The sequence below is a fragment of the Anabrus simplex genome, chromosome 10, assembly GCF_040414725.1.
Source record: "Anabrus simplex isolate iqAnaSimp1 chromosome 10, ASM4041472v1, whole genome shotgun sequence".
In the NCBI taxonomy this organism is placed as follows: Eukaryota; Metazoa; Arthropoda; class Insecta; order Orthoptera; family Tettigoniidae; genus Anabrus; species Anabrus simplex.
In genome coordinates this window covers 25,361,215-25,387,197 of record NC_090274.1, presented here as the reverse complement: position 1 = coordinate 25,387,197, position 25,983 = coordinate 25,361,215, and the positions used below count along the sequence as shown (strand labels likewise).

At 40.0% G+C, this 25,983-nt stretch overlaps 1 protein-coding gene across 2 annotated transcripts in view; it reads left to right on the top strand.

The window, feature by feature from the left end:
• The window catches only part of LOC136882289 (nascent polypeptide-associated complex subunit alpha, muscle-specific form), a 137,550-nt gene that overhangs the window by 19,915 nt on the left and 91,652 nt on the right, over positions 1 to 25,983 (top strand). For both annotated transcript variants that reach the window (XM_068229505.1, XM_067154857.2), the window contains exons 2-4: positions 19,188 to 19,323; positions 20,817 to 20,991; positions 24,504 to 24,666. In XM_068229505.1, coding sequence (XP_068085606.1) covers positions 19,188 to 19,323; positions 20,817 to 20,991; positions 24,504 to 24,666 — 474 coding nt within the window. The remainder of the gene's footprint in view (positions 1 to 19,187; positions 19,324 to 20,816; positions 20,992 to 24,503; positions 24,667 to 25,983) is intronic.

Genomic DNA, 25,983 nt, shown 5'->3' with positions numbered 1-25,983 from the left:
TTATCCGCACTACCATACAGTTCGCATCCGCCAAGGCATGAACTTTGTGCAGAGCTCTAGCTATAGGAGTAAAAATAATTCAAAACAAGATAGATGTAACTAAACAGATGATTTGGTCATTTGACAAGAATGCCAGAAGAGAGACTATATAAAATAATTTTTGGTGTGATGATAGAAGGAAAGAGACCTAGAGGCAGGTCCAATAAATGATAGGAAATTTCAATTGCACAGATGCTGACAGTCTTCAGAGAAGAATGGTGGAGTGACAGGCAGAGGTTGAATGTTCTGATACATCATCCAACCTGGAGGAAACCTGGAGATGAACTGTGAAAAAGAGAAATTGGAAGAAATGTGACTAGAAGAAGACATAGATTTGTAGGACACATCTTGAGAAACCTAGGACCTCCCCAGTTAACTTTTGAGGTGGCAGTGGTGGTGGTGATTATTGTTTTAAGAGGAAGTACAACTAGGTAACCATCCTCTATATGAAATGAAGGTATCAGCTAAAGGAAACAAGGGCCACGAAAGGTGGGAAGATGAAAGACTCCGTAGACGTCGAATGCTCTAATACCGTCAGGGTTGGAAAAGAACAAAAGTTGTCTAAGGGAGGGCGGATAGAATAGATGAGTGAGGAGCCTGGCACAAGTAAGTGGGAGCAATGCTAGGACTCAGCTAAGGGCCCTGTAGTCACCAACCCATACTCCGAAGTTCAGAGCCCGTGCGGTCCCTTTTAGTTGTCTGTTACGACAGGCAGGGGATACCATTGGTGTTATTCTACCGTCCCCATCCACAGGGGTAACTTTTGAGGGAAGTATAGGTGAAAGAATAGTAGGGGATTCAAAACATGAATGTGACATTAGAGTATATATGAGATGTAATGGTTACATGGAAATGACAAGGTTAGCACAGGATAGGGTGACATGCAGAGTTGCATCAGATTAGTGTATGGACTGATGACCCAATAGGTTTTTGTGTTAAATATTTATTATTACAGTACAATAAAGCTGAGCTCCAGAAATAACCAAGCCCACTCAGAGTAGCAGTGTCTCTGTTGGGACTTAACTGTCAAGGCTATCTGCATCATTTGGGCTAAGAATAGCTGAAGGGAGGGGTCGACACTGTGGGAGACAGCACGCTTCTTCATGAATATTTCATAGCAGCCTAACAATTGGATGATTTGATATCTATTGTGCTTGTGGCCCAGATTAAAGACTTCCTTCAGATTACTGCTAATTTTTGCTACACTACTGTAATTTGATTTGTAGCCCAGCTCCAACTCTTGTGAGATGCAGTGTTTATTGTGCACTGTTTCTTCTGGTATAGGCTAGATCAAGTTTGTTGCTCTCACACTTCTAGATCTGTCTCATCTTCGGTTTTGTCTTGGGAATGTCAGTAACACTACTCATTATGCAGCCAGTCTCTCTGAGGAATGTGTGAATATATCGCTCTTAGGGATTTCGGTATGTATGTTTCAGTTAGCTTCGGAAACTGATGTGTAAATTGCATCTTCTGGCTCAGTGAGGAAAGCAACAGGAAATTAACAAGGGGAGGTCACGATGTCCGTATCACCGATTTTGTTCAAACTTTGTAGGTCGTTGGTACTACATCACAAAAAAATACTGGCAAAGTAGTAGCGCGCAACTCAAAAGAAGCAATTTTGAAAATTTCGAAAAAAATTAAGAGAGGTTTAGCATGCCAGGTACCATCAAGCAAGACATTGTGGCGTAGTGCTTGAGTGGTTAAGGTTCTCCACTTCAGTTATGAAGATAGCGAGTTCGAGTCAACGCTGCTACCAGATTTTTACTCCCCTCTTCCCCTGTTTTTTCATCTATTAAAAATTGATTTTCTTCTGTTAGTGTCAAAATAGATTTAAACATTTTCTTTCCCAGTAATTCGGCCTCTTCTTTAATCTCTACAGAGTCGCCGGGATCCAGTAAGCGATTTATATAAAGAAGGTGCTCGATGTAAGCCATGGCCCTTTTGAACTGTTTATTTATTGCTTGCTCTCCCGGGAACTCATTTGCACTTTCGCATAGCTTCACATTCAAAAACACTTTCATTCAAACATAATTCAACATGTGAGATCTCCATGCCAATTGAACATCGCACACAACTGTTACACGACACAATACAGTCAGACAGTGACTAACTGCTGCTCTCATTTGCAACACAAGGAAAAGGGGGATCAGGAAATTTCAGAGAAAAAAGTTGAGACAAGCGTGACTCGAACTCGCCATCTTCACAGCGGCAGTGGAGAACCTTAACCACTCGACCACCGCGCCACAGCCTCTTGCTTGATGATACCTGGCATGCTAAAGCTCTCGTAACTTTTCTTGACATTTTCAAAATTGTGGTTTTTTTTGTTGTTTTTTTTTTTGAAATTTTTGAGAGTTGTGCGCTACTACTTTGCCAGTGTGTTTTTGTAATGTAGTATTAACAACCTACAAAGTTTGAACAAATTCGGTGATGTGGACATCGTGACCTCCCTTGTAAGTTCCCATTGCCGTAGTAAATCTCTTCAGTGATCCTATGCTTTCTGTGCCAGCTGAGGGGCGAGGACCTGATATGCATAATTAGATTTGGAGAGTTTCAGCAAATTACTACTGTTACTTCTTCTCTGTCTTCAAATACCACATTTCATACATTGGGAGAATTTTCAGTGATTCTCTTAAAAGTTGGGAAAAATTCTGCAATTTTTATAATATATTTAGGATGATTGTTTCTTTGAAGGCCTTCTGGTAACTTCACAAGATGTTGTTGGTGGTGTTGTTTGTGTTATCAGTCCATTGACTGGTTTGAAGCAGCCCTCCGTGCCATCCTATCCTGTGCCAACAATTTCTTTTGTACATTACTACATCTCGCATCTAATCTAATCTGCTTGTCATATTCATGCCTTTGCATTTATTTCTGCTTCTTCCATTTGGAGGCTGCCAAAAAGACAAACCTTACACGAAAAATGGATTGACAACTACAAAGGTTATCTATAAAGGATTAGTATACCATATTAAAGGCCTACTTATTACACAGTAAAAATCATATCAATCCTCAGCACGTCGTCAGCACGACAGATCCTCTCGGCCGTTATTCTTGGATTCCTAGACCGGGGCCGCTACCTTACCGTCAGATAGCTCCTCAATTCTAATCGCGTAGGCTGAGTGGACCTCGAACCAGCCCTCAGGTCCAGGTAAAAATCCCTGACCTGGCCGGGAATCTAACCTGGGGCCTCCGGGTAAGAGGCAGGCACGCTACCCCTACACCACGGGGCCGGCACTATTTTAAATAGTTTTTAAAAAATAGATTTAGTATTGGAGTACTCACACCCTTCGTGATCTTTGTCTATGACCTTGGAAAAGAGGTACCCCTGCTACCTCTTCGTCATAGCACATGCAATGTCTCCGCTAGTTGTTGTGGTGCTATACAAATCAGTTAGCCGCGACGAGCGACATTTTTTGCAAATTTCCGCTAATAATTTTGTTAATAATTAATGGATATAAAGGAAATAATTAGCTAATAAGACAACAGGGCGTGTACAAATTGCTTGTTAGAATAATTCATATAATTCCTAATTTTAGTTGACTGGAATGGAATAAAAATGTAATGTTTTCTCCACAAAGTGGGCTCCCCCCCCAAATTGCCGCTACTACTACTGACACATATTATTCAGTCATGCCCACTAGCTGCGTAAATAGTGTTACTAGTATTGCTCTGACCTCAGTCACTTTCATGTTGTCAAACCAAGGGCGAGACTGAAACAGCTCAATGAAAGTAACATAGCCCATATCAGAGGACACAGAGCTCTGTTGACATGACTTCTCGCCAGAAATGAATATGGATTTATAACTCCATGTTTAGAATGTGTATAAATAGATCTGCACACGCATGCACTTGCTAGTTACAAAGTTATTGTTAGTACAGTTCTAAACATACATTCAAGAAAAATGAACTGTTTTGGCACTGTGTTATCTGACTAATGTAAGATAACAAGCCACCTTATTATAGCCTTGACCCTAACATAACAGTGCGCCACAGACTACTGCCACACATAATGCTGCTCTACTTTTGGCAAGCTCTTTAAAAGGATCATTCATTTGTACTTCTGATTCCTTTCTCTCTCTCTCTTTCTCTCTCTTATTGTTTAGCCTATTGTGCCCACTTATGGAAGACTCGTCCAGCACCATGGCTAAATGGTTAGTTTGTTGGCCATTGGTCACAGGGTATCCTGGATTTGATTCCTGGCAGGGTCAAGAATTTTAACCATAATTAGTTAATTCCACTAGAATGGGGGTTGTGTGTCATCATCATCATCATTGTTTCATCCTCATCACAGTGCACAGCTTGCCTATGGGCATCAAATCAAAAAATCTGCATCTGGCGAGCCGAACTTGTCCTCAGACACTCTAGGCACTAAAAGCCATGTCATTTGATTTCGCATGGTCTGATTATTGAAGTCCCAGTGTAGTGTGTTGACATTATTCTTATTCATTTTGCCTCATGGCTGAGGGTGTTATGAATATCATAATTCAGCCAGCTAGCTGATAGACCATACTCCACTACTTCTTCTGTATCCAAAGCCATCATTCAGGTTACTCGGAGAGAACTCTGTAAGCGACCATTCACAATGTAAATCCATCTTGTTGGTATTAGTCGTCAAGGTCTGGTACCTTTGATCTTGCCCTCATCAATAACTTTTAAAGGCTACCTTCCCAGTGCATTACATGTCCAAAAATAGTGTATGGTCCACTGAGATATTTGCACTTCTATCTGAAGTGAGTTGCTTCACGGAATGATCCATCCAACAATTCTCAGCATTTTCCTCCAGTACCACATTTTAAAGCCTTCTGTTTGTACACGGATCACATTTTTTTGGATGGTCAGAGTTTCTGCACAATACAAATAGACTGGGAAGACAAGCTTCCTTTGTTGTATTTTTTGTATTGATGGTGATGTTATCTTTTCAAACCTTCCACTGACATATCATTCTACCTTTGCCATTTCAGTCCTTCATTTTATTTCCTCCGTGGAACCACCACAATTGGACAATAAGAAGCCTAGATGGGCTAAACATAAAGGTTTAAAACTTTACACTCTCCAGTCTGAATGATCAACAATCATGACCTTAGTTTTCTGTCAGTATAGATATAATACAGATTCCTCCACACTCTTGAACAGATCTGTCGATTGCTCTTCAGATTATGCTATCAAGGTGATGTCCTCAGCAATGCAGATGTGCTTGTAAACACATTACAAAATCCTGTGGAAGTTAAGAGGCACAAACTGGGACTTTGAGTCATGAGCTCTCAGGACCAGCCTTAGCTCTCTGTTATTATCATCATCATCATCATCCAACTATGGACTGCAGAAGTTAATCAGTGCGATTTGCTGCTTGTGTGCTCTTGAGAGCTTTCTTCCTTGCTCATATCTCTTTCATTCTTTGGCTTTGTTGTTGTTGTTGTTTAGCTTTGTCTGATTTCTTTTGTCACAATTCTTCCCTAAACTTCCTTGTTTCATGAGTTTTTTGTATCACTTTCTGGAAAGCTTTCCTGTAATGTATTGATGTTGCAGTGATGTTGAAAGCCTCAAGATCTTGTTTGACCTATTTGTACCAAAGCAATATTTTCTTATGCAAGTTGACTGTATCATCATCATCATGTCCGGCTCCATAGCTAAATGGTTAGTGTGCTGGCCTTTGGTCACAGGGGTATCGGGTTCGATCCCTGGCAGGGTCGGGAATTTTAACCATAATTGGTTAATTACCTTGTCACGGGGGCTGTGTAAATATGTCATCTTCATCCTCATCACCATACACAGGTTGCATACGGGCATCAAATAAAAAAACATGCATCTGGCGAGCCGAACTTGTCCTTCGACACTCCCGGCACTAAAAGCTGTACGCCATTTCATATCGTCGTCGTCATCGTCTTAGAACTTGAAAATAGCTGCAGTGAATGAATGTATGTATGTTGAACCCTTAACCTTTTTCTCTACAGGATTGGATAGGAAGGCTCCATCCGACAGATGAATCACCATCAACAGCGATATATGCCTTCACTCTATATGACCACTGCAGAGATGTTAGGACTTTAATCCAGTACTTTTGGCGAACAATCTAGTGATTAGAAATTGTATACCACCACCTTGTCTATCCTGCCAGCCAGCATTCTGATGGTGAATATTTTTCGACCAGAGCTGGAGTGTGTCAGGCCATACAGACTTAACGATCATGGCCACAAGGTGGGCAAAATAGGTGCAGTGAGTAAGATATGAAAATTAGCATTTCCAAGACTTAAAGTGATGTCAGTGGGAAGAGAATTGATGATGATGATGATGATGCTTGTTGTTTAAAGGGGCCTAACATCGAAGGAGAATTAAGACTGGGGAATACAAAACTGGAACAGTTAGATCATTTTAATTATTTAGGGTGTGTATTCTGCCAGGTTGGTAGTATAGTAAGTGAGATTGTATCAAGGTGTAGCAAAGGTAATGCAGTGAGCTCGAAGGTGCGATTAACAGTCTGTAAAAAACAGGTCAGCTCCCGGATGAAACTATCTTCACATTGGTTTGTTGTAAGGGAGTGAACGCGGAGTGGATTCACGATATCTCATCCATAAGTTAGAAATAATAGACATGAAGTAGTGAGAATGGTCACTGGTACAAATAGATGAGAACAATGACTGCATAAAATGGCTTAGGTATTGGGGTCATGTGAAACGAATGGAGGAGGGAAGGTGACCTAGGAGAATAATCGACTCTGTTATGGAAGCTAAGGGTACGAACATGCCAGATGGATGACTAATCACTCAGAGCTCATAGCAGTGCTCTTGACTAATCACTCATCATTCAAAGGCACACATACTGAGTGCGAGACCCTCTCTCTTTCTACAGATTCAGACAACACACCACAGAAGCGCGCAGTAGTGTTCAAATCCCTCCACGTAGGGTTGGCGTAAGATAGGTCGTCCGGCCATAAATCAGGGTAATGTCCACATGTGCAAAACAATTCGCACCTGCCACCCGACAAGGTGTGGGGGGGGGGAAAGCGGTAGAAGAAGAAGAATGCAGACATTTCGATATTTGCTAAAAGGAATTGAAGGCAGTACAAAACCACGAAAGTACAGCAACTATTATGTCAACTCTATTTCCAATGAAGAAAAAGGGATCATTACAACAATGTACGCAGTAGTAACTTAATATTATTCTCCATTTCGGTAAAGTAATGTGTACTTTATTGAAAGATTACGTTTATAGAGTATAAAGATAATATTAAACAAGTAGCCTACTAATTTAATATTGATATTTTACCTTCAGTGTATATAATGTACCAATCACAGAATGGCACTCAAGAAGCACATCGCTCCAAAATCAAACCGATTTGATTCTTGAGAGTAGAGGGATGAGTGAAGTGCCAGCATGAGCGTAACTATTGAAATATATGGGTTTGTCCTCTATCACTCGGCTTCGTGTGTGAAGAGAGAGCAGTGATGAGCGCTGAGTGAGGAGTAATCCACCCAAAAGAAGTAGAGGGAGTTCAAAACGTTTTGGTGTCCAGTAAGCAATCTTTTATGAATGAACTAAGCATCTCCACAATTCTCTATTTCCAACTAGCTCTGTGATAATGGTTAGTTCTGCACCTCTTGTATGTAGATAATTAAAAGTGGAGTCGAACTACAATAGTTCCAGTCTCCATCTACTTCACTTACTCTCCATGTCAGAGTCCATTGCCGGGCTGAATGGCTCAGACTGTTGAGGCGCTGGCTTTCTGAGTTCAAGTTGATAGGTTCAGTGGTATTTGATGGTGCTCAAATATGTCGGCCTCATGCTGACAATTTATTGGCACATAAAAGAACTGCCGTGAGACAAAATTCTGGCACTTTGGCATCTCTAAAATCTGTAAAAGAAGTCGGTAGGATATAAAATCAATAATTACAGCTTCATCTATGGTGATTGATATGCACTAGATTTTGGATACAGTTTACCATGTATAGGTTTTTTTCTTTCTGGTTTTCTTGGAGAACTAGGTGATTTTACTGTTGTTAGAATTGTGGTCGATTAGGCATATGGGGTTAATGCTCTCTGCACCGGAAATTTGTTTTCAACCTATTTGGATTAGACTTTCATGGCCTAGATTGAGTTCAGAATTAATTATTTAAATACCAGTGAAAATGGTAATTAATATTTTATGATTCATTAGCACATTCAAACAACCAAATCAGTTTGGGTGGGTAATCAAACTAAACAAATATAAATACATTTATTATTATTATTATTATTATTATTATTATTATTATTATTATTATTATTATTATTATTATTATTATTCAGATTATCTCATAATTCCCTGCCTGGTGTTCAGTAATATTAGGTGGGATTGCTATTCAAGCCTATTGAAATACTATTGATCTTCTGGTTGTCTTCATTTATGGATCCTTTTTTAGCACTTTCCTCATAATACTCAAGGTTTCTAAAAACCAGCTCAATGTAGGTGTTCCTTTTTTTTAAGCTACAGCTGTTGAGGAATGCATTGTGTTGCTTCCTCTGCTACTGGAACAATGATAACTCGATCTGGTGCCAGATGTATTACTTCATATGTGGACTACTACTTTTTCATGGATATAATATTTAGTGACTACAGGAAAGCTTTTTCTGTTGGCTTGGGACTTCTCTTTGTTAGCTGCAGAGCTGTGTGGTCCTCCTTGGGGGAGATGTATCTACAAACATGAAAGAGGACTCCAGACAGAAGCTCTTATGATAAGCTGGTGAGGCTGCTCTAATGCACTTAAGAGTTTGTCTGGATTTAGATTAGATTTGGCTCAGCCTAGGGGTTAGGTTACATCACTCCTGCTGAGTTCTCGAAGGAAGAGTGTATTTTTGAATGCTGGAAGGTGATACACAAAATTGTAGTGTGCAGACAGGAAGACAGGGGGGAGATTTTTTTTGTATGTGTGTTTATTTGTAGTATACACAGGGAAGATAGGCTATTAATAGTGACAGAACCCTTTACCATATACTGCAGGCTGGAGTAAAAGCCATTGTGGAAGGTTATGTGGCATCCTTTTCTTCTTTTGCCGTACTTAAATATATTATTCATTCATTGTTTCCTTCTTTCTGCCTTCCTTTTGTTATTTGTTGGTAACCTTTCTTAGAATGAAGTTAAGAATCAGAGAAATGGAGGGAACTTGTCATCATAAAAATCCATACTATATTCCTATCTAACATTATAAAAATGTAAACCGGACATTTTATTTGGATATTATTATTATTATTATTATTATTATTATTATTATTATTATTATTTCGATTTTGGCCTACTTTGGACCACAGTAAAGAACTGACTTGCTGATTTTTTCTTCTCCCAGAACTTAATCATTTTGCTGTGGTTCCTCTTTTCCTCATCTGACCACATCTTCTTGGACTTTTCATTTTGTTTTTCCTGGAACCTCTTGAATTAATCTATTTTAGCTCAAAACATATCTCTATTAAAGACTTTGTTTGGATTGATGCCAACTTCCTCCATGTAGTAGTTTCTTTTAATTTGATGATGTAGTTAAATATTTTCTTTGTTAGTCTACTCTCGTTCATACTTGTGAGGTGCCCGTACAACTTGTCTCTTCTTTGTCTTCTTCTTATTGTATGGTTAAAACAATGGATGTCCGGATGATTTTAAAATGGAAAATAATAAAGAGTTCATGATCTAACAGTAACAAATCATTCTTGATTGACTGTCTGCAAATGTAAGTTTGTACTCGAGACCTTATGTACCAAGTTAAAAAAAAAAAAAAAAAAAAAAAAAATCAAATTTTGGAGTTTAATTTAAAATATTTGTATGATAGTATAAAAAAATCACAATTTACAAAGCTTTTCTTCCTAAAATCTTGATTAATTACAGCAGTGGCAAGTCCCAATGGGGGAAGAGCAGAGGGCTAATGATAGGTGTTTACAATTCTACAACACCACAGATGTGCAATGGGATTGTCTTACTATGCCTTGAGGAAACAGCAATGTACTTAGTCTCAACAATATTATGTTACCCAGACCTGAGCCATCTGTCTTATGCAGGCTTTCATTTATTCTTAACCTGTTAACATTATTACCCTGAACTGAGTTTGTTTTGGGAATGTAAGATTTTTTTTTTTTTTTTTTTTTCATTATGACCTGAACAGAAATCGAAAGTAAAGTTTAACAATAACAACAAAGTCTTCTAAAATTATTTTTTAAATATTGCATTGGATATGGAACAAAAAAAGAAAAGAAAAAGAAACTAGGTACTGTACCTACAAAACATCAGGTGCTAGTAACATGTCTGGTTCCTTTCAGTTCATTCTTAGTCTCAATTAGAACTGTCAACATTTCTTTCCTCCTCACTGCTTTCATTATCCACTTTCATGTGCTACAGCTTTCAGATCATCCTGCACCACATCTGGAGGTAAAGTTGAATTAGCTATATTTTTGTTATTTGCTTTACGTCGCACTGACACAGATATGTCTTACGGCGACGATGGGATAGGAAAAGCCTAGGAATTGGAAGGAAGCGGCCGTGGCCTTAATTAAGGTACAACCCCAGCATTTGCCTGGTGTGAAAATGGGAAACTACGGGAAACCATCTTCAGGGCTGCTGACAGTGGGGCTCGAACCCACTAGCTCCCGATTACTGGATACTGGCTGCACTTAAGAGACTGTAGCTATAGAGTTCGGTAATTAGCTATATTTTTCATGAATGTGATCAAACGTTTCAGTCATAATAATTGGACATGTTTTATTACACATCTTGTCCATGGAATATTGGAATATACTGGGTGATATTCAAATGTCTGTATGTGTCAATACTTGACACTTTTCATATTGCCTGAAGATGGTCTCTACACACAACAATCTCGGTCTAGGTCTTCCAGCTGTATCTGTTGCTAATTTCTTGAATTGTACTCCGTTCCCATAACTTGTCATAAGAATTCTCTGGTACAGTGCATGGCAAATTATACGTACATAGGCCTACATACATTTTTTTAAAAATAACTTTCTGGTTCTTCAGAATTTATGAATAAATACATACCGGGCGAGTTGGCCATGCAATTAGGGGCGTGCATCTGTGAGCTTGCATCTGGGAAATAATGGGTTTGAACTCCACTGTCGGCAGCCCTGAAGATGGTTTTCCGTGGTTTCCCATTTTCACACCAGGCAAATGCTGCTTCCTTCTCACTCCTGGGCCTTTTCATCTCGTCGCCATAAGACCGACCTGGGTCGGTGCGACATAAAAAGGGCTTTGGCCTACCTAGCAACCACTGCTCAGCCCGAAGGCTTGCAGATTACGAGGTGTCACATGGTCAGCACGACGAATATTCTCGGCCGTTATTCTTGGCTTTCTAGACCGGGGCTGCTATCCTACCGTCAGATAGCTCCTCAATTGTAATCATGAAGGCTGAGTGGACCTCGAACCAGCCCTCATATCCAGGTAAAAATTGCTGACCTGGCCAGGAATCGAACCCGGGACTTCCGGGTAAGAGTCAGGAATGCTATCCCTACAACACGTGGCCGGCCACTGTGACCTAAAGCAAATTCAGAATTTAAGAGAAAAGAAAGAATAAGTACATTTTAGAAAATCAATTGCTCACTCACCACTGATCTGCATTCAGGTGGCAGATTTCCTATCAGCTGTTTACATAGTCCTTTCTTAAATGATTTCAAAGAAGTTGGATATTTATCAAACATTTCCCTTGATGGAGTATTCCCAACCCTAATTCCTCTATAAACAAATACGTGCCCCTATTTGTCCTCTTGAATTCCAACTTTATTTTCATGTTATGGTCTTTCCTACCTTTAAAAACTCCACTCAAGCTTATTCATTTACTAATGTCATTCGAGGGACAGCTCAGAACATCCCCTCTTAGTCAAGCAGCTCTTCCCCTTACTTACAATCTTTCGAGCTTGAAGTTCGTCAGAAATCACCCAGAGTAAATTGTGCTGCTTTCCTTTGGATCTTTTCCAGTTCTCGTATCAAGTAGTCCTGGTGAGGGTCCCATTCAGTGGAACCGTACTCTTAATGAGGTCTCACCAGAGATATATATGCCCTCTCCTTTACATCCATACTGAAACCCCTAAATACCCTCATAACCAAATGAAGAGATCTGTAACCTTTATTTATAACCTCGTTTACTTGATTTCCGCAATGAAAATCATTCCTTATATTAACACCCAGATACTTATAGTGATCCCCATGAAGTACATTCACCAGGCGAGGTGGCTGTGCGGTTAGGGGCACGCGGCTGTGAGCTTGCATCCGGGAGATAGTAGGTTCGAATTCCACTGTCGGCAGTCCTGAAGATGGTTTTCTGTGGTTTCCCCATTTTCACACCAGGAAAATGCTGGGACTGTACCTTAATTAAGGCCATGGTCACTTCCTACCAGTTCCTAGGCCTTTTCTATCCCATCGTCGCCATAAGACCTATCTGTGTTGGTGCGACGTAAAGCAGCTTGTAAAAAACAAAGCTCAGCCCCAGCCTCCCCAAGCTGTTCCATGTGATTTGTGCGGCCGTATGTTTCATGCCAAAATTGGGCTACTAAGTCATTTGAAACATATTTACAAAGCATTGTGAGTGTTGAAATGTAAACTGTTGAAGAAAGTGTTTACTCAGATACGAGTTGCAGTGGATGACGGCCATCGTACCATTGTGCAGGTCTATTTTGCAGTTGCTCACAATCCTGCTGTAAGTTATTGACTATTCTGTAAAGTAAAACATCTGCAAAAATCCATATCTGCGATTCCATTTCTTTTACTCATATCATTTCTTCTTCTTGGTTCGAATGAGCCTACTGTGGATCACGTTTGTTCAACTGTTAGGCTTTGATCTTTTCCCACTACTCTCGCATTTTCTGTTAGTGTAAATCCTGTCTTTCATCAGGCCAGGGGTACCTTTCTTCCATTTTTTTCTTTTTTTTTTCTTCCTGAAATCGATGGACTTCTTTCAGGGTACGTCATACAGACCATCTATCTTGAAGTCTTATATTCCCAGTTCCGTAATGCCCTTCTCAGTTTCTGTCAGCCAAGTGGTACGAATTTTCTTGTTCTGCCAGAAGATGAACAGGCAATTGATCAGTCTTTTGGGAAGCAGCCGTACTAGCACAGTCAGAGAGCCTCTCTGTATGTTCGTAGAGCTCGGAATTGTGCCGTCTGCGGAATTCTTCATCTTCCTTGACCAGACCCAAGGTCTTCCTGAGAATTCTCTTCTCTCTGACTTCCAGTTTCACCCCTCAGACCTTGTCGGCTCAATGAAGGACACTCCATGGCATACAGAGTTGCTGGTCATATGACGGATGTGTAGTGCTTCAGTTTCAGGCTGCGTGATAGGATTTTTTGTTATTAGTGTTCTGTGTCACTCGATAGGCCGGTTCCAACTTGTTGACTCTCATGGATAATGGTACTCTTTCTGATAACTTGGGTTCAGTCCATTCGCTGAGATACTTAAATTTCTCAGTCCTCTTGATTTTTCCCTGTTCTAGTAGTATCTCTCTGCTAGCTTCGTTGATGTTGGTGAAGAACTCTGTTTTCTACAACAACACTTGAAGACCCACTTTGGTTGCCTGTCTTCTGAGGCAATTAACCTGTATTGTTGCTGTATCCAGCGAATCAGCAATCGGTGCCAAGTCGTCAGCAAGGGCCACGCAATCTACAACCAGTCTTTCCTTCTTATGATCTAGGCATATCCCAGTCTGGACACCCAAGTAGGTCAGTTCTTTGGGCCATTGTCTCACATCTGTTTTTATCTCGAAGTTTTCAGAGACCTCGCCTCTAAATGTAAGCTTGGAGTGAGTGTTATAGTCAAGGTTTCTAGAATGAGTCTGTAGGTTTTGTTGTCGTAGCCCAGTTCCTGTAGAATTTTATTAAGTGTTTCTCTATCAACGGGATCGTACTCCTGAAAATCATCAGAGGTGACTATCACCTTGTGGTTTCTCATTTTTGGAGTATGCAAGTGCAGTTTTAAGGTTGAGGATCTGTTCAGCACAGGATTGGCTCTTCCTAAAGCCTCCCCGATATTCTCCGAGTTGATTGTCCAGTTGACTTTCTGCTTGTGTTAGTAATGCCTTGGAAAAAATCCCACAGTAGTTGTTTAGGTCATTAAAGTCTCCTTTCTTATGAAGGGGGAAGAATCAGAGCCGAGATCCAGTCGGGTGGTAATTTCTCTGTTTCCCAAATGCTCTGTATGATCTCTATTAGCTTGCCCACGTCATTGCTTCCAGCACATTTCCAGAGTTCACCAACAATGGACTTCTCTCCAGCAGCCTTATTATTCTTAACAAGTTGAATGATTTCACACACACCCCGCCTTAATTGTTACAGAATCAGAGAATGCTTCACCTACTCTTATTCTCTGAGTTCTGTTTTCTAGAAATTCAGCCACCTATACAACCACTTTTTTGTCTGGCTCAAATCACTCTTTTTTTCTACCCAATAGGTCAGAAGTACTGAAGTATCCTAATTTAATTTAACTTAAATATTGTGTATATATGTATGTCCAGTCCTCAGCCCGAAGGCTGGTTGGATCCTCAACAGCTCTGCCATTAGCTGTCACAGATGGCCTAGGCATCACTGAAAAGGTGTACTAGGGAAATGCGGAGTGAGGTAGTTTCCCCGTCGCTTTCCTCACAGAGCCAGAAGTTGCTATTACATTTCAATGTGCCAAACCCACTGAAATGCAAGCACCAACCGACCCCATGAGCAACATTTTTACACCATTCATAACAGGGACTGGCTGCATAAGGAATGGCATTACTAGCATCGCTCATACCTTAGTCACTTTCATTTTGTCAAAGCCAAGGATAAGACTGAGACAGATCAATGAAAGTAACAAAATTGCTCTAGTGCATACCAGAAGTGCACTGTAAACACTAGGTCTCGCCGTCAAAAGCATTATGCTATCTGAAATGAAAATCCACTGCCTGTTTCCAGTCATTTGACCGGGTCAGGAATGGAATGAAGCCCCCATCTAGCAGCGAGGATAGGAATTGTGCCGGCTGCCAAAGAGTCACTTAAGTGCGGCCAGTATCCAGTATTTGGGAGATAGTAGGTTCAAACCCCACTATCGGCATCCCTGAAGATGGTTTTCCGTGGTTTCCCATTTTCACACCAGGCAAATGCTGGGGCTGTACCTTAATTAAGGCCACAGCCACTTCCTTCCCACTCCTAGCCCTTTCCTGTCCCATCTTCGCCATAAGACCTGTCTGTGTCGGTGCGACGTAAAGCAACTAGCCGGCTGCCAAAGCTTGTCACCCACTCCTCGGGGGCAATGAGTAATGACTGACAGATGAAATGAAATTATATTGGATAGTGTTGATGGAATGAAAGATGACAGGGAAAACCCGAGTACCCAGGGAGAAACCTGTCCCTCCTCTGCTTTGTCCAGCACAAATCTTGCATGGAGTGACCGGGATTTGAACCACGGAATGCAGCGGTGAGAGACCAGCGCGCTGCCGCCTAAGCCACAGAGGCTTCTGTATTATGTTGTCTATATAAATCAAATTCTAATTTAGTCTGTAGGTGTACTTTAAATTTTTGACTTGTTTTCTCTTTTTTGTTTATTGGTTATGACATAACAGGAAAATGGTGCAATAGAATTTCTTGTAGCTCTGTATTTAAGTGCAGGGTTACCAGGTTGTGCACTAGCTTTGATTAGTATAAAATGGCTCAAGGGGAAAAACTTTAAATGTGAGTTGCATTCTTATTGGCAGCAGTATGGCTTGGCACAGTGTAAACCATAACACTGGGTGCTATAAACTGGTTAATGTGAGCAGCTCTGTAACCTGGCACTAATCCAATACATCAATCTGTTGCAAATCACATCATTTCCAAGATCTGCACACAGCTAAAGAAGAATTCTTGTAATTCGTTATATCTTTTACAGTAGTAATAATACTAATAATATTGCTGTTCCTAATTCCTATTTTGATCAAATTAAGTAGTTTCTAGGTATAGCAGACAGGTTATCAAATCAATCAATCAGTCACTACTAATCTGCATTTTGGGCAGTCACCGAGTTGGCAAATTTCATATCTGTTGTTTTCTTAGCCTTTTCTTAAATGATTGCAAAAAAGTTGGAAATTTATTCCAATCCCTAACTCCCCTTCCTATAAACAAATATTTGCCCCCCATTTGTCCTTGAATTCCAGCTTTATCTTCATATTGTGATCTTTCCTACTTTTAAAGACACCACTCAGACTTATTCGTCTACTAATGTCATTCCACGCCATCTCTCCACTGACAGCTCGGAACATACCACTTGGTCTTAGTCGAGCACCTCGTCTCCTTTCTCCCAAGTCTTCCCAGCCCAAACTTTGCAACATTCTTGTAACACTACTCCTTTGTTGGAAATCACCTAGGACAAAACAAGCTGCTTTTCTTTGCATTTTTCCCATTTCTTGAATCAAGTAATTCTGGTGAGGGTCAGACACACTGGAACCATACTCTAGTCGGGGTCTTACCAGATGCTTGTTTGTCCTCTCTTTGCATCTTACTAAAACCCCTAAATACTCTCATAATTATGTGCAGAGATCTGTACCCCTTATTTACTGCTGCTTCTTGTTCTTTAAAGGGACCTAACTTCGAAGGTCATCGGCCCCGTACCCTTTATTTACAATCCCATTTATATGATTACCCCAATGAAGATCTTTCCTTATTTTAACAACTAGGTACTTACAATGATCTCCAAAAGGAACTTTCACCCCATCAGCACAGTAATTAAAACTGAGAGGACTTTCCTATTTGTGAAACTCACAACCTGACTTTTAACCCCATTTATCATCGTACCATTGGCTACTGTCCATCTCAGCACATTGTCAAGGTCATTAAGTTGCTCACGATCTTGTAACGTATTTATTTCTCCATACAGAAACACATCATCCGTAAAAAGCCTTATATGTGATTCCACGTCTTTACTCATATCATCTATATATATAAAGTAGCTTGTTTATATATATAAGAAAACATAAAGGTCCAATAATACTGCCTTGAGAAATTCCCATCTTAATTATTACAGGGTCAGATAAAGCTTTGTCTACTCTAATTCTCTGAGTTATATTTTCTAGAAATGTAGCAATCCATTCACTCTTTTGTCTAGTCCAGTTGCACTCATTTTTGCCAGTAGTCTCCCATGATCTACCCTATAAAATGCCTTGATAGGTCATTACAAGATATTAGAATCATTCCGTATTGACGGTTTTCACTTTACAAAGGAAAAATTAAGTTTATCCTCCTAATTCAATACCTCATATATTTCCATCATTAGATGGTGTAATCAAATTCAAACATGTTTCGACTTGTTTCAGCCATTTTCAGTTAAAAGGGGGCCGGGGGTGGGTTGAAGTAATTTACATAATACAAGCTAAAAATTCGCCAAAAACATAATGAAGGAACAAATGAAAAAACAAAAGACATAATCGGAATAAAAACAGCACAATATACAATATTTACATCATCATATGAAGCAATAAACAACTCGCTGCAATGAAAATAAGTGAAAACAGGGGTTAATACAAGACATAAATGAATCTAAAAACTGTGTTAACCTAAGAAGAAAAGAATGAAAACAAATGATAATAGATGGAAACTAACAATAAGTGCACATAGCCAGGTTGCGGACCTCTTAGTCTAAAAAATTTTGGTTTTATAACAGTTCAAAACAGGATGAAATCAATGTGTCAAATTCAGGCCGAAAGTCTGTCTTTGTAGAAACACCATCAAATTGAATGGTTAGGAGGGGAGCGGGAGCGAAAAAGTTTAGAAACCAAACCTGAGATAACGTGCAGGCGAAATGCATGTGACAAGTGATGGAAAAACGCTGATGAAATTAAAAACTTTCAGCAGCATTCTCAATTATCTTCTCAATCTGGCGGTCCTGTTCTCGATTATTGTTTCACAATGTTGGCTGTTTTGTTTGCCTTATTTTGAAATAATGTTGGCTGGTTTGTTTGCCTTATTTAATTTAATTTCACTGGTCTAGATTTTATTCTGTCCTTTGGTCGGTGTCCAGCTGCATATGTCAGTACGTCACCTCTTTACACTTCATTGGTACTTCCTTCCTCTACACTATGTTTCTCACACTCTGGTAAAATGCATTTCCCTAGTCAATCCTTTTACTGATCTCCATCCTGCATCGGTTCGCTTCCCATGTTCTTGAAGTTCTCCACAATTACAAGGTATTTCCCTTTATTTTTACTGTCTTCCTTTGTTCCATACTGATTTTCAATCCATAATTTTGAATAATTTCACTCAGCCTTCCTTATCAAAATTAATTTGTTGGTATTTAGCAATAATTTTGAAATAAAAATAACCCTTTACAATATATAATTTTCGTAATTAGTAGTTATTGTCCTTTTAGTGAAAGCTCAGGAATGATTTAAATATTGCGTACGAAGAAAGGAGTGAGCCAACAGGCAGGTGGCTGCAAAGGTCTTGCAGAACATTGCATTGAGGTACATCAGAAGGAAAGCAACAAATGTATATAAGAAAATCTTATAAGGCCTGTCATTATAAATTTTTAAAAATGCTCTTGCAAGAAGCCAAGGCATGTTGCTAGTTGAAGAGTAGTAGTAGTGGTGGTGGTGGTGATTATTGTTTTAAGAGTTAGGCAACCATCCTGTATATAAAACTAATGAGAGAGAAGAAAATGGAAGGGATCCGATACTTCGAGAAATGAAGGTGTCGGCCAAAGAAAGATGAGACCCGCGAAGGGCGTGGAAATGAAAGACTGCCTAGAAGGTCAGAAGAAAATCTAATGTAAATATATATATATAGGTGACCACCTCATAGGGTTGCCAACAGGGAGGACATCCAGCCATACAACTGAATTTAATCCATATGTAGTGCAAATCCCAAGTAATTGGGAAAGGACCAAGAAGAAGAAGATTCTATTATAATTTTCTTTGAATTGTATGTTAGTATGATGATTCAATAGTAGATTACATCTGGGTTTTCTTCTATTTTAGGTAGATCCCCTGGCACTTAAGGTGCAGCCTGCATGGATTATACCTGCTTCCTCTCCTCATCTTACCTTCATTCCTTGCCGTAATACTCCGTAAACTCTCTGATAAAAATAATCTGCAATGTTAATGAAATGCTGCTACAGGTGAGAAAGCACAAACTATTACTAACCAACAGTTGTTCTCATAACTCGAGAGACAAAACTAAGAGGTATTTTCTGTTTCAGCCAACTCATGGGTGACGTTAGCCACAAACGATTCGTACTCGTTAGGAGCCCTGGTGTTGGGTCATTCCCTACGGAGAGTGGGAACGGCCCATCAGCTCACTGTATTGGTTACTCCAGGAGTCTCCGCTGCCATGAGGTATGTTGAAATTTTTGTTGTTTTAAAGCCTTCTTTTCTAGACATGATAGTCTTTTGAGTTTATGCCATGTGAAAAGAAATGAACTACTGGTACACCTGATGTTTAATAAGGAAGGCAGCAGATGTGCAACTTACCCAATCCTGGCACGGGGATGTAGTGATGAAAAATAACGATACGGAATTCGTCCGAGATCCCGGGACAGACGAGATGGACCAAAGCGAAAACATTTGCCAAGTTTCATTAATCAAGAACAAAAGTTGGAGGTTCGAAGGCAGTCGGGTACCGCCCTAGTTCTAACCATAAATAATGCCAGCTAGGGATCTGCCAAAGTTCCTACAATAACTCGGCTGGCAGCTCCAGGAAACCAAAGCTTTTGGGTTCCGGGGGAAGTATGGTTGCAAAGCTGAGTCTTGTGTATAAAGGAACACAGAATTAAAACAATAACAGGTCAATGTGAAAAGACTAGCAACGGAAAGAAGAGACGAGGACAGACTTGAAAATACAAACGGATAAGGAATATCGACGTCTTCATGCACTGCTGTCTTCACAAAGATGGACTCTCTCTTCATCAAACCCAGTTCTTTTACGTACATTTTCTGTCAGTCCCTAACGAGGTCATTTCTGATTTCAAGCTTAATCAGAAGGGCAGGCTTCAACACTAGTTAAAGAGCCATCTTGGCAGATCTTCAATCATCATGAGGGAAGAATGAAAAACAAAACTGCATATAGCCAGGAAAAAGGAAGAGACAAGAATAAAGATAGATTCAGATGGTATTTGTTCTGTGTTACTAATCTTTCTTTCCTTATTTCATCAGAAACAATACGGGAAGTCAAAATATTAACGCTATGTTAAGGCACAGGAATTCGTAACAGACGATAAATAATATTTTTATGACCCTTCATATATTAAAAATTTAAATAATAGAGAATATAATAAAAATAAAAACCACACACACATACTGGTATTGCTAGGCTTAATGGAACAATGGTGAAATATAATTAAAACTATTCAACAGTATTAAATTTTTTTTTTTTGTAATATCTAAGCTATTTCTTTTCAGTTTCGACTAAGTTAATTTGTAACTGTCAGGTTCTTCAGTCTCCTGAAACTAATTTTGAGAATAAATTTATAAAGTACCTGAAAAAGAAAACGTATGGTTAACAGTGTTATACCTAATTAAGTTGATTATTTTTCGAATATAATACTGTGTTACTCAAAATTAATTTTGCAGACTAAACAACCTAACAGTTACAAATTGTGAGAACGTTTGCGATTTGTGTCTGAGGTAGCGGAGTAAGATTTTCGTGAAACATAACATTTTCCTTCAGTTTTTGTCTCTTTCCACAAAGCAAGAACCCAAAAAGACTGTCATGTCTATTTTTCTGATTAAAAAAATTGTGTAGTATGTACTATTTGAGTTTTATTATGCATAGTTCTGGTTTTAAAAAAATGTTCATTAAGATATGATAAATGGGTTATCTGATGATTCAGGAATCAGCTTGCCGGAGTTTTCAACTCCATCCAAGAAGTGAACGTGCTAGACTCTCGCGACGAAGCTAACCTGGCGCTAATGTCGCGCCCCGATCTGGGTGTCACCTTCACGAAACTACACTGTTGGCGGCTGACACAGTTTCAGAAGTGTGTGTTCCTCGATGCAGATACTCTTGTAAGTATGGCTCTTGTATTTTAGGATAGTAAAATATATTTTAGGCTCTCTGGCAGATGTTGGCAGAAAGTGTGAAAAGAACATCTTACATTTGGCCTTTCAGTTCAGTACAGCTTTCGGTCCTCCCATGGTTCGTATATCTCAATTAAGATCTGTTCTGGGCTGCTGCTTTCAATTTAGCAATCATCATGCCAGTATCTGACTCCATCTAACAAACATGATCTTGGCCTTTAATTTCCTATGTTGCCATCTGGCGTTCTGTCAGTGACATCTTTTTCCTGGGAGGAACTGCTTGTTATGTGGCTGAAGTAGGATAGCTTTTGTCTCACTACACTCACTTCCAATGGCATTCATTGTAAGCTTGATTTTCTTATTACTAATTTTAACTTCACGGTATTCCCAGCGGATATTGCCAACACTAAAACTGAAATACATCCATCCTTCTCCTGTCAACTTTCTCCACATTTCATGTTTCAGAGCCACGAGAAGCTGTAGGGAATATGATGGCACTGACAAGTCTGCATTTACAGGATCTCTAGTATGAAGCCAGACCAAAGGCACGGTGTGTGTGTGTACTCTGTGCTACGTCAGTGCAACTTCCGGGTTATTCAGGCATTGTATGTGGTAACCACATTCTGGCTGACGCGAGTGAGTTCTGCGACTGTAATGTTTCTGATTTCATTCGTAGTGTTTTCTTTCAGTTCCTCCAATGTGTGAGTATTTGTTCAGTACACTTTTTCTGTCAGTTTATCACACTGGTTTTTTCTTTCTAATTTGCTTTACGTCGCACAATTACAGATAGGTCTTATGGTGACGATGGGATAGGGAAGGCCTAGGAATGGGAAGGAAGCGGCTGTGGCCTTAATTAAGGAACAGCCCCAGCCTGGTGTGAAAATGGGAAACTACGGAAAACCATCTTCAGGGCTGCCGACAGTGGGATTTGAACCCACTATCTCCCGGATACAACCTCACAGCTGTGCACCCCTGACTGCACCGGGCCAGCTCGCCTGGTACTGGTGCCCTTGCTTTTCCAGATATTTTTCAAGCTTACTATTTTTTCCCTTCCAAGTACCAGCCATTGCTCGACTTTAGGGAAGCACTCTCCTTTATGATTAATTTTTGAACCAAGGAATATGAAATCCTTAACCACCCCTGTTTCCTCTATGAAACTGCTACACCTAAATTGTGTGCTATTTAACTACATTTTTTTTCAGTCTGTTAGATCTACTGCTTTTAAATCTGTCCCATATATTAATATATACCATCAAGAAGTACTTAGTTCAGTGTTCTCTCTAGAACCTTTCTAAAGGGCGCACCTCCCTGCCATTTTTACAAGCTGCCCAGCTAACATAACTTAGATGTGTGCTAGCGACATAATATTCATAGATATTTGAGGCATTAGGTGCTCCAAATTAAAACATAAATATTGTTAAACTGTTTATTAAATGATAAATCTTCGTTATCGTCAGCATAATAGCATGAATTACATCAGAGTTCAAATGTCTAGCTTGCCTGTCGCCTAGTGACGTGCGCGAGCGGTGTCTGGATTAGCGTGGAATCGCATCCGAACACTATTCTGCATGAGCCATCCATAGTAACATAGTAACAGAGTGGTAAAGGTGGTGGTGGCAGTGATTATTGTTTTAAGAGGAAGTACCACTAGGCAACCATCCTGTATATAACACTAATCAGAGAGAAGAAATGGAAGGGATCCGACACTTCAGAAATGAAAGCATCGTTCAAAACAGACAGGAGCCACAAAGGGCGTGAAAATGAAAGTCTCCTTAGGCGTCCATTCGTAATACCGTCATGGTCGGAAAAGAACAAGAGTTGACCTAAGGAGGTCGGATAGGATAGATGAAAGTGAGGAGCCTGATACAAGTAAGTTGAAGCAATGCCAGGACTCGGCTAAGGGCCCTGTGGTTGCCGACCCAGGCTCCAAAGTTCAGCACCCCTGGGGCCTCTCTTACGACAGGCAGGGGATACCGTGGGTGTTACTCTACCACCCACACCCACAGGGGGAGGAGTGGTAATCCCCTGTGTTATGATTATGAACGAGCAGTAAAACATTAGGATTTCAAAAAGCTCTATTATGTCTTGTTTGTGTTAATAACTCTGACATGGTTCAAATTTGCAGTTGATGTTTCCTTATCTGATTCTGTTAATGTCCTGAAGGAAAAAAAATTAAAATTTTATCATTCATTTTTTTACATAGTATTTCCCACCCAGCTGATGAAAATTTCTTGTGAGAACACTGTAGTTGTATGTATAATTTGCTAGTGTAGATTTTCAATCTTTACAAACTTTTAAGTATGTTATACAACTTTACTAACTGACCGGATTGGTGATGGTATAATTTATGATGCTGTCAGTCCATGTAAAATTAGTGGTACCGGTACATACAACTAATAATGTTGCAGTGGTAGTTGTTGCTGGCCCAGTGGTGTAGGGATAGCGTGCTGTCTTACCCGGAGACCAGGAGTTCGATTTCTGGCCAGATCAGGGATTTTTAAACCGGGATCTGAGGGCTGGCTCGAGGTCCACTCTGTCTGTGTGATTACAGTTGTGGAGCCAAGAATAAGCATCAAGAGGATTCCATCATGCCGATCACACGCATCAATTTTTATAAAAGATGCCAAGTATCTCATAATGCATTGGAACTGCTTGAAGCTCCCAAGTTGCTTGTGCAGTGACCTCCACTACATTCACTAGCTGTACATCTTGGTAGGTGTGCTAGTTACCAACTTATGAGCCCAAATTGACAGAATGTTGGCAACTAAGAACAAGTCAACTGGAAAAATTTATCATTTCTAATAACAGACCAGTTATATTGGATCACCTTGTAATCGGTTGCTGCGGCATGGGGTTTCTGTGTTTGGTATTTAATTATTTATCATATGGCTGCACATTACAATTAGGCATGTAAAATTAAGAATACTTTCATTCATTATATTATAGATACTACACTAAGATATCTAAATTGGCGACATATTTTATGACATCAGTTGTTATCAGGCAGTCGGTGAAGTCCTTATCATAGGACCTGGTCTTGCAGTCCTATATAATGTGGCGGTTGGTCTCCCTTTCTGCTCCGCAGTCACATTTTGGAGATTGTAATTTATCCCACTTCTGGAGAGCATCTGTGCATCTGCTGCGGTTGCTCCATATTCTACTTAAGGCAGACCAAATTCTGCAAGGCTGTTCAAATCCTCATGATGCAGGGTAGAGTTCAACAGCTTGGAGGGCAGTTTTCTTGCTAGATTTGCTTCTAGGAACCAATAAGTTTGAAGTTAAAGTCGTTTATTCCTTACCAGTGATCATTGGTGCAAGAAAATTTTAGACAGCCCTCAGCTTCCGATACATAATGACATGGAGTATTTGTGTGTGGTGGATGTTGTTGTTGTTCTCCTCCATTCTGCCCTTTCTTAACTTGAGTAAATAACTTTTATTTGCTGTTATGAAGCCTTTGTTCATATATTGTATAAAAACAAGGTACTTCTTCATTTTTACAGGTTCTTCAGAATTGTGATGAGCTTTTCGATCGAGAGGAGCTATCGGCTGCCCCTGATGTTGGCTGGCCTGATTGTTTCAATTCTGGCGTCTTTGTTTACCGACCTTCTAACGAAACATACACAGCCCTTGTCAATTTTGCTTTGGCTCATGGAAGCTTTGATGGTGAGTGAGCAGTTAACTGTTGAATGTTATTCTTTTTTAGCTGTAATTATATGTTCTATTGTCCGGCTCCATGGCTAAATGGTTAGCATGCTGGCCTTTGGCCACAGGGGGTCCCGGGTTTGATTCCCGGCAGGGTCGGGAATTTTAACCATACTTGGTTAATACCCCTGGCACGGGGACTTGGTGTATGTGTCTTCTTCATCATTTCATCCTCATCGTGATGCGCAGGTCGTCTACGGGCATCACGTCAAAAGTCTTGCACCTGGCGAGCCGAAGTCCTCGGACACATTTTCATATGTTCTGTTAGAATTGGCTGTGAACATAACAGTTATATAGGAGAAATAACTGGTTTCGGTAATAACAGATATATCTATGTCCAGCTAGTTACTAGCTAGTTTGTGTAGTGGCCAGCAGTTCAGGTAGTCCTGGTTTCGATTCCCAGTGGGACTGAGAGTTAGCCTTGTTGGGTTGATTCCTCTGATTTGGAAACTGAATGTTTGTTTGTCCCAATCATCTCTTTTTAATATCATACTACCAACCAACACAAACACATAGTGAATACATCTCTTGATATGAATTGGCATCAGGAAGGCGTCCAGCCATTAAACAGGATGAAATCCACTTCTTCTTCATCATCACCATCATAGAACCCCTCCAGTGTGTCGCGTAGGGTGGTTTTGAACGAGTCTTCGCCATCGTCTGTCTAGAAATGTCTTCCCTGATTCCAAATTCCCTCCTCTTCTCTCCACATTGTCTCTCATCTGGTGTAACCAGCTCTTCCTTGGTCTTCCCATTGGCCTTTATCCTTCAGCCATTCTTTCTAGGCATGCATGTGGTGTTCCACTTTACATGTCCACACCATTTTAGTCTTGAAGTCCTTACCTTCTCTTCTATCCAGTCCACTTCCAGTTCAATTCTGATTTCATAATTTTTTTGCGTGTTTTTTGGAGGGTAGTTCATAGGAACTTCGTTTCACATGCTTGCAGTTTACTAACCTCTCTCTTTCGGTGTACATGTTTCTCGAGTGTATGTGAGAATGGGCACAAAGTATGACATACAGAGTCATTTTATTTCTCAAGGGCACTTTGTCATCCCAAAGTAGATGTCTTACGAGGTTTTAGACATTGGAACTGCTAGACACTCTGTTTACTATTTCTTTATCTGCACTACTGCTGCTGGAAATCATACTCCCAAGGTATCTGAAAACCCGAACATATTGAAAATTTTAACCTTCAAGTTTTGTGTGGCAGCCAGTATCTTTCCCACTCATTTTCAGTGCAACACCGAGCTCGATAGCTGCAGTCGCTTAAGCGCGGC